Genomic DNA, 13,073 nt, shown 5'->3' on the forward strand with positions numbered 1-13,073 from the left:
AATTAGGAACAAAAACTTAAAATTTGGAACTAATCGTTTCATTGGTTTGACTACGATAGAGCGATTTGAACATAAAGATTTATTTCTAGAAATGGTTTTTCATAATTTTGATGATGAAAACAGCTAAGAACAAATAGAAATCCTTTTACATTATGATGCTTTACTATATGAAGGTACAAATGTTGGTAAACGACTGGACAATGCGCAATTCAGGCCCCAATGTGGTTCTTAACCTCTTGTCCAGTAACTCCTATCCCTACCTCCCCGCGGTGCCGGCTGGGGTACGAGCAACCATAGGAAAGATCGGGTAACCAACCCCGGTGGGACCTTGGTCGTATGCTGACAGGGAAGGGGGGGCTTGCCTTCTCTTTACAGAGAGCGAGCATATCCGAGCGTCTGTTCCCCATGTTGGGGCGGCTCGAAACAGCGTCTGTTCTCCATGTTAGGAGCGGCTAATTACCATCCTTGTGTCAGTGTGGGACTCTAAACAGTGCTGACATGATGGCCCTCCGGTGAGACAGTAGGTTGGTGCAGGCCTCACAAGCCGCCCGGAAAACATATGTTACGTACGAAGGAAATACGACTCGGAATAATCGGCAAGGACCTACGCTACGAACAAAGGACTACGATTGGAATCTTGGCACATGGAACTGCAAATCGCTTGGCTTCCCAGGATACGACCGAAAGCTGCCTGATGAGCTTCAAATCCGCGGCTTCGATGTCGTAGCACTGAAGGAACTTTGTTGAACGGGACAGAAGGTGTGGAAAAGTGGGCATCGAGCGGCTACTTTCTACCAGAGCTGTGGCACAACCAACGTTCTAGGAACGGGATTTGTAGTGTTGGGCAAGATGCACCAGCGCGTGATTGGGTGGCAGCCAATCAGTGATAGAATGTGCGTATTGAAGATCAAGCGCCGTTTCTTCAATTACAGCATCATCAACGTGCACTGCCCACATGAGACGAGACCCGATGACGAGAAGAAAGCATTCTACGCGCAGCTGGAACGAACCTACGACAGCTGTCCACGGCGGGATGTAAAACTCGTCATCGGCGACATGAATTCTCAGGTAGGCCGGGAGGCAATGTACAGGCCCGTGATCGGGCTGGAGAGCCTGCACGCGGTAACAAACGACAACGGTCAACGATGCGTAAACTTTGCAGCCTCCCGAGGAATGGTAGTTCGATGCACCTTTTTTCCCCGCAAAGATATCCACAAAGCCACCTGGAGATCACCGGATCAACATACGGAAAATCAAATCGACCACGTTCTCATCGACGGGCGATTCTTCTCCGACGTCATCAATGTCCGCATTTACCGCAGTGCCAATATTGATTCTGACCACTACCTTGTCGCGGTCTGTATGCGCTCAAAACTATCGACGGTGCACAATACTCGTCGTACAGGAACGCCGGGACTCAATCTCGAGCAGCTACGTAGCATTCGTACTTCAGAGGAATACGCGCAACAACTGAAGCAAGTGCTACCAACGGAAGAGCAGCTTGGCGCGGCGACTCTTGAAGACAGCTGGAGGAACATAAGGTCCGCCGTGAGTAGCACTGCTGCAACCGTTCTAGGTACGATGTTATCGAATCGAGGAAATGACTGGTTTGACGGCGAATGTCAGCAGTTGGTCGAAGAGAAGAATGCAGCAAGGGCGAGGATGCTGAAACTCCTCACGAGGGCGAACGAGGAACGATACAGACAGGCACGAAACAGGCAGAACACTGTTTTTCGGAGGAAAAAGCGCCACCAGGAAGACCAAAATCGGAATCGATCTGGGTGCACGCTCAGAAAACGACAAATACCAAGCCCCTGATCTGTCGGAGATAAGTGAGGAGATTGGCAAGGAACAACAAAGCCGCGGGCAATGACCAGTTGCCAGGCGAGCTGCTCAAACATGGAGGAGAGGCACTGGCTAGAGCGCTGCACTGGATGATTTCTAGGATTTGGGAGGAGGAGATGGATGGAGTGGTATGTCAGGTGGTAGAATGGATGGATGGAGTGGTATGTCCCGTCTACAAAAAGGGCGATAAGCTAGACTGTTGCAATTACCGCGCAATCACATTGCTGAACGCCGCCTACAAGGTACTCTCCCAAATCCTTTGCGTCGTCTATCACCAATAGCTAAGGATTTCGTAGGGCCGTACCAAGCGGGATTTACTGGAGCCCGCGCCACTACGGATCACATATTCGCGATAAGACAAGTATTCCAGAAGTGTCGTGAATACAACGTACCCACGCATCATTGATCACCTATTCATTGACTTCAAAGCGGCATACGACACAATCGATCCAGAACAGCTATGGCAGATAATGCCCGAATACGGTTTCCCGGATAAACTGACGTGATTGGTCATAGCAACGATGGATAGAGTGATGTGCTACATCCGAGTATCTGGGACGCTCTCGAGTCCCTTCGAATCTCGGAGAGGGCTACGTCAAGGTGATGGACTTTCTTGTATCTTGTATCTTGTAACTAGGATTTTTGACGTAATGTTATGTAAGATTTTATTTCACAGGTAATTTTTAGGGACTTTCCTTTATGCATGTTATTTATTGTTTCGCTTTAAATCAGGAAGATTGATTAGATCTTGGTCATTAGAAATCAAAACTTGTATTGTTTCAAATCTTCCCATATTTGTATTAAATTTCTTGAAATAATACTCCAGAAGTGTTTTCTCCCCTTGGCAATTTATATGTTTGATAAGATTTGCGTCTATGCGCTTCTATTTTAAATCGACCCACAGACGTTCCTAGGCTATGGTGCCCACTTGGTCACTGTTTTGATTGTGCTGATTCAAACAGATTTTTCAGATATTTTTTGTTCAGGCTTATTTGCGTACAAGCTTTACGTGGCCGATTGAGCCGATTTTTTAAATAATTGTTTGTTTTAGTTGGATCTAGTTGTCACTCTTTTTCTAGGGGGGAGGAGCTTCCATTTCCCTCCTGCGAGGATTGAGGGGCACTTCGTTCGTGGTTCGTCTCGTCATCCATTGCCGCATCGGTGGTATTGTTGTTGGTTTCGTTGCTAGTTGCTATAGATTCACCTTGTTGTATATTGGTTGCAATTGCTGATTGGTTGGAGGGTAAGTTGTTAACTGCAGCCGGTGTACTTTGTTCTATAGGGGATACTGATGGTTTCGTTGAAGGGGATGCTTCATTGTTGTTGGCGGGTGTCACAGGTGTACTGGGGTTGCTTAGGGTTGGTGTGAAGGAAGCACCGTTGTCCTTTGGTGTGGTTGTCTCCTTGTCCAGTTTATCACATGGCTTACCGTAGTGAGCAACTTTTAGGCAATATTGACATGTGGCCTAAATCTGATTGTCATAGGTAACAAGTGATTTGCACGGGATTCTTGTATCTTGACCGAAAATCACATAAGAAGGTATAGGACTCTTCAAGTGTATGCGTAATAAACGTACGCCATTTAGAATACCGGGGAAAAAATTCTTCCACTTTTCTTTTTCGATAGAGATAATCTCTCCGTATTGGGACATAGTTTTGCGAATATAAGAATCGGTGACGCTTGAGTGAAGATCATGCACACGCACTTCTATAGCACTATCATCCATATATACTGGAATGTTGTACTTAATGTTCTCGTGCTCCACATTGTTATTGTCTTTTGCGAATTGAATTGCATCCAACTCTTTATAAAGCTGGATGTAAACAACATTATTCGTCTCATCAAGATGCATTTGCTCCTTAAGCAAACCTTCAAGTTCTCGTATCGAAGGTCGAATTTTGCACTGCCTGAAGTCAACAACAATTGTATTCTTTCGTGTCGGCGGTAGGTTTTGTTCGTTTGGTTCACTCATTTCGAGGTCTATTGTTCACTACACAATACCGTACTTGGTTTCTTCTGTCCCGAACGTAAGCGGTTTTGTGTTATCGACTGACTTGCATGAGATGTAAAACCGAACTGATTTTATAAATGTGTATGTATAATGTGTGTTCATGTTTGTTTCTTGTGGATTTAGTTGTAGTTTTCGTCATCGTTTGTTTTTTATCTATAATGTATATTGTGTATGTATGTACAATATACATTATAGATAAAAAACAAACGATGACGAAATCTACAACTAAATCCACAAGAAACAAACAGTGTTGGTGATTCCCGATAATTTGACAGAAGCTGCTCGATATTTATCTATATTGTATACAACATTTTCAATCCGGTAGAAGATGCTACAAGAACTCGTGTCTCTCAATGCATGAACCGTGAGAGAATTTTTCTACATTTCTTTCTTTGCTTCACTTTACAGTCTGATAATAATCGGTGCTGTGTGGAATTTACCAAGAGAGAATCGCAAGATGATTCGACATGATTATTCTCATACTAGATTGCAATATTTTTTTTGATGTGGAGCATTCACATACATTTTCATAGACACAACTTATACAAATGATTATATCGCAATTATCTACCGCCCGTATAGAATCGGATCGCTAGACGAGATTAAGCGACCGTTTGTTGCTTCAGAGAAAATCCCCAGCGCAGCGTGCTAACCTTTGATTCTCGCACTGGTGTCTATTCTATGTTAAATGAACCGTGTCGGTTTTTTATTGCTGCGATGATATCCGTCCCTCTTTAATGGCACTGATTGAATCGTGTGAAGAGCTAGAGAGCGTTCTTTGACACGATAAAAGCCATCCTTGCATTCATATATACATATACACATATATCCATACATATACACATATCGTAACGTTGAGCCATTATTTCTATTCTAATAGATTCTAACAACTTCTATCTCTACTATTGGTCGATCGTTAGTACTGAGCTGTAACGGTGGACTTTGTTACCGTTCTTGTATTCTATTACACTTACACTTCACTCACGCATCACCTCACCCAGGCGCGTACACAGGGGGGGGGGGGGTTTAGGGGTTCAAACCCACCCCCCCCCCCCCCGAAACAAAAATTTATAACCCATGGGAAACATTGTGATATAAATTGTACATGTGTTGATTTATCACCATGTTCTAAAACCCCCCCCGAAAATTTTCTCTGGCTACGCGCCTGACCTCACCCATCAGGTTTCACACGAAAGCGACACAGCCTCACGAAATTAACTGAATGAACATCATTTGGCAACTATCAGTGGTACACAAACCACCAATAAACGTCAAAAATGTACTTGATTTACCGTTCATCTGCTGACATCGTTTAAAACCGAAAGAGATACGTTCAATTCACTTAATTTCCACTTCATACTGGTAATACCAGCCCTAGTATAAAATTAAAACGTAAAGCAGATCTCAGTTATGCCCAGCTGGCCTCTCCAACCCCGCATGTTGGAGTGTTTTACAATCATCATCTCATCCAAGTCGTTCCATATATCATTAATAAAATTCAATAATGAAGCTAAAAGTTGTATCTGATGATATTTGCAATACAGTCAAGCCCACCAACCATTGCAGGGAACAGTTTGAGTTCGGGATTTTTTCGGATTTCACGAGCCCACAGTCCATGTTTAATACATTGCTTACTTAGTAAAATTTTAAACAGATATTTTCGAAACATTTAGTTTTTATTCGATAGAATTAAACTGTACACACAGAAGTATACAAAATGCACGACACTAGATACTGCTCAATAAATTCAACAGTAGAGACGGGAGGAAGATGTAAAAATTAGAAAGTTACCCACTATACCTATCATCTGCCGAAACCATGCTTCCTTCACAGGGACTAGTGCGAACTCCCAAAGTCTAGCAACGTTTGAAGTATCAGTTGGTGGAAATAAATTTATACTTATAGTTAAGAATCCATGCTATACTAGAAAAGAGAATCGCAGCCGTTGCAAAAATAACACCACGGATTTTCCAGTGCTGGTTACTGTCCTGTAGTACAGATAAAATTTTCAACGTTTGCTCTTCGGTGTCCTGGAGTGTTCCTGAAAGATGAAATTATACTACTATATACAAAAATATTTTATGTTTATATACGAACAAACCTGAATTCTCAATCACAAAATGCGATTGGTTACACTTTTGCTCAAGTGGCATTTGTTGTTTGATCCGCTTCTTTGCATCTGCTTCCGACAGATGGTTTCGATCCATCAATCTCGTGAGTTGTATATCTTCTTCGCTGTTGGATAAATTATTGAGATGTTTCGTTCATTACGGATTATTTACACTTACCACGTAACCGTTATAATCTTATGCATTAAATTAATCATTATTCCAGTCTCAAACAGTAATGGCAAATCTAGCACAACAAAGTTGTGGCCGAGGAAGAAACATTTGATCACCTCCTTATAAACAATTCGGTGAATCTCGGGATGGGTTATCTCGTTTAGTATTCTTCGTTTGTCAACACTGTCAAAAATAATTCTCCCCAGCGCTTCCCTATCCAACTCTCCACTATCGGCCTTGATCACACTATCACCGAAAGCTGCTTTGATCTTGTGCCATGCAGGTTTGCCTGGTTCTACCACTAGAACGATAAACATTCAAACTGTTATGCAACAGCACAATAGCGTCATGTTCGGTTGATAAATATTTCTTTCCTTCCAATGTTCAATAAATTTTAACACGAAATTAAAGCGTATAACATGTATATCATTTACGATTGTCTGGGATTTTAAATACATGGACTGGTTTTATTGATATTGGCAAATTCTTACCAAGTTTAGCAATCGCATCGGCATCTATGACGGGAATTCCACTTTCTCGAAAAACCTTCGAGACGGTACTTTTGCCCGTTGAAATCCCCCCAGTCAAACCAACGAGGAACATTGCAACTTCCAAATAATCTAGTTTATTTCAAAAACTTTTGAAGTGGGTGGTATATAGTACTTCGTTGATTAGAGCTAATTGACAACACAACAAAAATCGAGGTATGTTACGCACAAAATTTAAGAAAGTTACTAGTTCGAACGTAAAAATAAGGAACTTTGAATGGTAATTACACTGGACTGTGTAAATGTCCGTTCTACCAACGAGGAAATGTGATACGAAAATTTCTTGAAAATTGTAATTTAAAAGCAATATAGCCATACACTATCGACGATATTAACTCTAACTAACTGCAGCTCACACGGAATGACAGAATTCGTGACATTTCAGCCGGACATGATAAATAGTACACGGAAAATCAAAACTATCCAGGAAGATTACGAACACAACTCATAATCAAATTCTAGGTAGGTTTCTCAAAAGACCGTATCAGTATGTGAAACTCCCCACTCAGCTAGCGATTATTTTTTTTTTTTTGGTCGTTGAGTGTTTGTTGAACGACATACTGCACAAAATAACCGTTCAGTTTGCAAGAACGGTTTGTTGTTGTTTTTACTCTTACAAAAACAGTGTGGAAATTTTGTTAATATTCTACACGTAGTGTTAATATTCTACAACGTAGTGTTCATTTAAAAAATAAGTGGATAAAAAAAACAGTCGGTGTTGAACAGTCGTTCGCACCGCACGCGTATAGCTCTTGGCTCCTGGAATTTTTTTCTGGCTACCTAGAGTTTCATTGATTCAAGGCTTCAGTCTTTTTCAAGGCTACCTGAATCACTAACTAAGTGACTAAGTGATACAAAGAGTGATATTAGAGTGACTAAGTGATACAAAGAGTGATATTAGAGTGACTAAGAAATTAATCAGCCTTTTTTAAGGCTAGCTAGGAGTCTAATCGAAGACTAATTTAGCCTAGTTAATTTAATTTAAAATTTCATTAATTTCAAAAATGCCTGCGTCCAACCGGAAAGGCAACAAGCCTAAGGCTAAAAATAATTCAATACGGAATAAATCACAATCCGTTATTCAACATTTTTCTAATAACATTCACGATCTTATAGAATCTGAATGTAAAAATAAAAGACAACGGACGGATTTCCCTTCCGTTGATCCTATGCCGTCTAACAATATTTACGAGATTCTTCCTGAATCCGATTGTAGCGACATAGAAGAAAATTCTTCAAAAATTCCCAAAATGGACGCTTGTCGTTCTGGGAAGAAACATCAATCTATGCCACCAGTGACGGTGATGATTTCCGACTTCAAAGCATTCCGTACTGAGCTTTCTACTTTTCTCCCGGAAGTAAAAGTCTCATTTCAAATCGGACGAAGAGGAGAATGTCGAGTCTTGGTTGATGGATTGGAAGATTACGAACGTCTTATTCGATATTTGTCCGAAAAACTTCATAAATTTTATTCATATGATATAAAATCAGACAGACCCTTCAAGGCTGTCTTGAAAGGATTATCAAATGATCAAAGTATTGATGAAATTAAAAATGAACTAAAAGAATTGCTTGGTTTTGCCCCTTCCCAAGTAATACTTATGAAAAAAAGAGCGAATGGTACTTCTAAACCACGCTCTGGAATTTCCCATGAACTTTACCTAATACACTTCAATCGAAGTGATGTAAACAATTTGAAAACTTTAGAAAAAGTACGTTTCATTTCCCACATTAAAATTCATTGGGAACATTATAAACGGCATAATCGTATTGCTAACTTAACGCAATGTCGTCGTTGCCAAGGCTTCGGTCATGGAACCAAAAATTGTCATATGGATATACGGTGTTTGAATTGTGGTAAATCGCATTCGAAAGACGTTTGTCCAATGAATGAAACCACTGATAAATTTTCATGTTCAAATTGCAATGGAAATCATAAATCCAATTATTTGAAATGTCCTGTCAGGGAAAAAATTTTAAACGCTCGTTCGCTTAGACAACAAGTCAAATCAACGACCTTAAATTTACAGATCATACCTGAAAATTCTTCTAAGGCACCTGCCAATTCGTCTTCTAACGAAAACAATTTATTGACAGGTAGATCGACCTCGTCATCATCTTCTTCTAATGTCAGTTATGCTGGTATATTAGGTAGAAATCTATCTCCTATTTCTTCTAATGTAAATAATCAAAACACAGGACCGCCTTGCAGTTCTTCTTCTAACGAAAACAATTTATTAATAGGTAGACCGGCCAAATCATCTTCTTCTAATGGCAGTCTACCTACAAATATTCCTTCAATGCCATTCGCTTCTTTAAATGAAGTCGATTTAGGCGATATAACTGAAAATAAAATGATCTACCTACAAGATCAACTTTTTCAAATGATCATCCAAATGAATTCGACTTCATCACTTTTTGAAGCATTTCAAATCGGATGGCAATTTGCAAATAATATTATAATGAATTTAAAATTTAACAGTGATGTTAAATAATTATTTGAATATTTTAAATTGGAATGCTCGATCTTTGAAATCGAGTGAAGATGAATTTTATAATTTTCTCAAAGTTCACAAAATTCATATTGCCATTGTGACAGAAACTTTTCTTAAACCAAATGTAAAATTGAAAAGTAATCCACATTATGTGGTTCATCGATTTGACAGGTTTACTGGAATTGGTGGTGGAGTTGCCATTTTTGTCCAACGGCAAATTAAACATCGAATTTTACCTTCTTTCAATACTAAAGTTATTGAAAGCTTGGGAATCGAAGTTGAAACCATTCATGGAATTTATTTCATCGCTGGAGCATATTTGCCATTCCAATGCACCGGCGAACAATTAAATTTCTTTAAAGGCGATTTGCAAAAACTTACAAGATATCGATCGAAATTTTTCGTAATAGGGGACTTAAATGCTAAGCATGTCCAGTGGAATTGTAGGCAAAATAACAGTAATGGTAAAATACTTCATAATCAACTCTCAGCTGGTTACTTTACAGTTCTTCATCCCAGTAATCCTACTTGTTTCTCTTCCGTGAAAAACCCGTCTACAATTGATCTGGTTCTAACAGATCAAAGTCACATTTGTAGTGAACCGATTACTCATGCTGATTTTGACTCAGATCATCTTCCTGTAACATTCAGACTTTCCAACGAAGCTATAATTAATCCAATTAGTTCTATTTTCAACTATCATAGAGCAAATTGGTTGGATTACAGATCTCACATTGAAAATCATGTGGATCATGAAACTATTTTAGAAAATTCTGCGGATATCGACACAGCAATTGATAATTTGAATCATTATATTATCGAAGCTAGAAATCTTTCAGTTCCCAAAGCTCAAACTAAATTAAATTCTCCTATCATCGATGACAATCTTCAACTGCTCATTCGGTTGAAGAATGTTCGTCGACGACAATATCAACGTTCTCGTGATCCTGCTATGAAAAACATAGTTAAGGATTTACAAAAAGAAATTAAACATAGATTTACTCTTTTGCGAAATGAAAATTTCGCTAAAGAAGTTGAACAAATTAAACCATATTCTAAACCTTTCTGGAAACTTTCTAAGGTTCTTAAGAAACCTCAGAAACCTATTCCTGCTCTCAAGGAAGGTAATCAAATACTTCTTACAAATGGCGAAAAAGCCCAAAAACTTGCTCAGCAGTTCGAGAGTGTCCACAATTTTGATTTGAACGTTGTGAGTCCTATTGAAAATGAAGTCTCACTGAAATATGATCATATTTCAACCCAAGTGTTATCACACGATGACATTATTGAGACGAATTTTGATGAAATAAAATCAATTATTAGAAAACTTAAAAACATGAAGGCTCCTGGTAATGATGGAATTTTTAATATTCTTATTAAAAATCTTCCCGATGTTGCCTTGAGACTCCTGGTTAAAATTTTCAACAAGTGTTTTTCATTAGCTTACTTCCCAAAAAGATGGAAAAACGCTAAAGTAATTCCTATCCTAAAACCTGATAAAAACCCAGCAGAAACATCAAGTTATCGCCCAATTAGCTTACTTTCTTCTATCAGTAAACTTTTTGAAAAAATTATCTTGTTAAGAATGATGACTCATATAAATGAGAATTCAATTTTTTTACCAGAGCAGTTTGGATTTCGTCATGAACATTCAACTACTCATCAACTTGTCAGAGTAACGAACATGATAAAATCAAATAAATCTTCTGGGTTATCCACTGGAGTTGCTCTTCTAGACATAGAAAAAGCATTCGACAGTGTTTGGCACAAAGGTTTAATAGCAAAAATGTCTGATTTCCAGTTTCCTATTTATTTGATCAAAATGATTCAAAATTATTTAACTGATCGTACTCTTCAGGTTAGCTATCAGAATTGTAAATCTGAATTGCTACCCGTACGATCCGGTGTTCCGCAGGGTTCGAGTGTAGCTCCAATCTTGTATAATATTTTCACTTCTGATCTTCCAAATCTACCCGTTGGTTGTCAGAAATCGCTATTCTGTGACGACACAAGTCTGTTAGCCACAGGTAGAAATCTAAGAGTGATCTGCAGTCGCCTACAAAGAAGTTTAAATATTTTCAGTGATTATCTGTCAAAATGGAAAATTAAACCAAATGCAGCAAAAACGCAATTAATTATCTTTCCTCACAAGCCAAGAGCTTCTTTTCTTAAACCAAACAATAATCACATTCTCAAATTGAATGGCTTGGAATTGACATGGTCTGATCAAGCTAAATACTTAGGTTTAACGTATGACAAAAAACTCACTTTCAAGGATCACATTGAAGGAATCCAGGCAAAGTGTAATAAATATATTAAATGTTTATATCCTCTTATAAACAGAAATTCTAAGCTCTGTCTAAAAAACAAATTGTTAATTTATAAACAAATTTTCAGACCAGCCATGCTTTATGCGGTACCAATTTGGTCAAGCTGTTGTTCCACCAGGAAGAAAACGCTTCAAAGGATTCAGAATAAAATTCTGAAAATGATTCTGAAGCGTCCTCCCTGGTTTAGTACAAATGAGTTACACAGACTCACAAATATAGAACCATTAGATGTAATGTCACATAAGGTTATAAGCAAATTCCGACAAAAATCGATGCAATCTTCAATTGAATCGATTCGCTCTCTGTATTAGTTAGTAAGTTAGTATATAAGTTCCTTTTCCCCATTACACAATACAAGTAGGTTTAGAATTTTCCCTACACAAAAATCTCAGAATTGCGGAAGCAAATGATGTCTTCATGGTAATAACCAAATCATATATATATATATATATATATATATATATAACAGGGCTGAAAAGTCACCACTTGTGGCTGAACACCCAATTTAAATCTTAATAATTTAATTTTAACTCATATTCCAATAAATAGTTATTAAAAAAAAAAAAAAAAAAAAAAAAAAAAAAAAAAAGTGGATAAAAACTTCCAGTCTGGCAGACAGATGTCCATTGATAATCCATTTTTAATATGAGGAGTTAGAGCTCCGTTGGATTAGTTTAACTGGAGAATTTAGGAAGTTTAACATTTAACGCGTAGCATGCAAGAGGTAGGTTGTTGGTTGTTGTTAGACAGCAAGACAAAAAGTACCATAATACGAAGCTTAAATTGGTATGCTCTGATCTTCTGTCATGCAAGCTCGGATGAAATTCCATGTTATGTCGTTTCGTCTGAGAAATTGACAACTACCCCAGGGTAAATTTTGAGCGCTTAAGATTAATGTCTAATTTATATAAGATGAACTCGATTGATAATGAGAAAAACTTTATCGCTTCGAACGAAATCGCATAATAGTACGAAAACTTAACGCTATAATAATAATTGCTTGCATAAAAAACTTGAACACAAGGTTGGCGAAGAGAAGCTTAAATCTCGGTTGATTTTTCAAAAGGGCGTATAAGCAAGTGACAGTTTCTCTTCATTTACTTTCTCTTCTATTAATTACCAAGCGGTTTTCACGTTTATCACTCAACTCTTTGCATGAAATGATACCCGAAACATTCGACTTTCAAATATCAAAGAAAATCTTTTTAATCACATCACAACAGGGTTTGGAATATTCATTCACCGGTGAATGAATATATAGTTTCCATTGCAATGAGAACGAACAATTCCACCGCTCACAAAGAGGACGCCTTTCGAGCCAAAAAGAACCACACAAACAAAACGCTAGTCACTTGCTTATACGCCCTTTTTAAAAATTAACCGAGAAATATCGAAATCCATATCACAGGTCTGTACAAAGATATAATTGCATACATTTGGGATATTGATGTAATTTCGTCGGCTATGAAACAAATACAAATCAAGACAAACAGAGTCTATATTATGGGTTCGCGTGTTCGGTGTTGGTTCCTAATGAAGATAAATTTCAGCAGAATCTCGT

At 38.4% G+C, this 13,073-nt stretch overlaps 1 protein-coding gene across 1 annotated transcript; it reads right to left on the reverse strand.

The window, feature by feature from the left end:
• Positions 1-5,514: 5,514 nt before the first annotated feature.
• On the reverse strand, positions 5,515-7,064 carry LOC131433069 (dephospho-CoA kinase domain-containing protein). Its single transcript, XM_058599826.1, has 4 exons — positions 6,631-7,064; positions 6,146-6,440; positions 5,959-6,092; positions 5,515-5,898 (listed from the first exon to the last, which is right to left on the reverse strand). Exons 1-4 carry the CDS (start codon positions 6,740-6,742, stop codon positions 5,732-5,734), a joined length of 708 nt encoding a protein of 235 aa, XP_058455809.1. The 5' UTR covers positions 6,743-7,064; the 3' UTR covers positions 5,515-5,731.
• Between the last annotated feature and the right edge of the window lie 6,009 nt (positions 7,065-13,073).

Source organism: Malaya genurostris, chromosome 2, assembly GCF_030247185.1.
Source record: "Malaya genurostris strain Urasoe2022 chromosome 2, Malgen_1.1, whole genome shotgun sequence".
NCBI classification, from domain to species: Eukaryota; Metazoa; Arthropoda; class Insecta; order Diptera; family Culicidae; genus Malaya; species Malaya genurostris.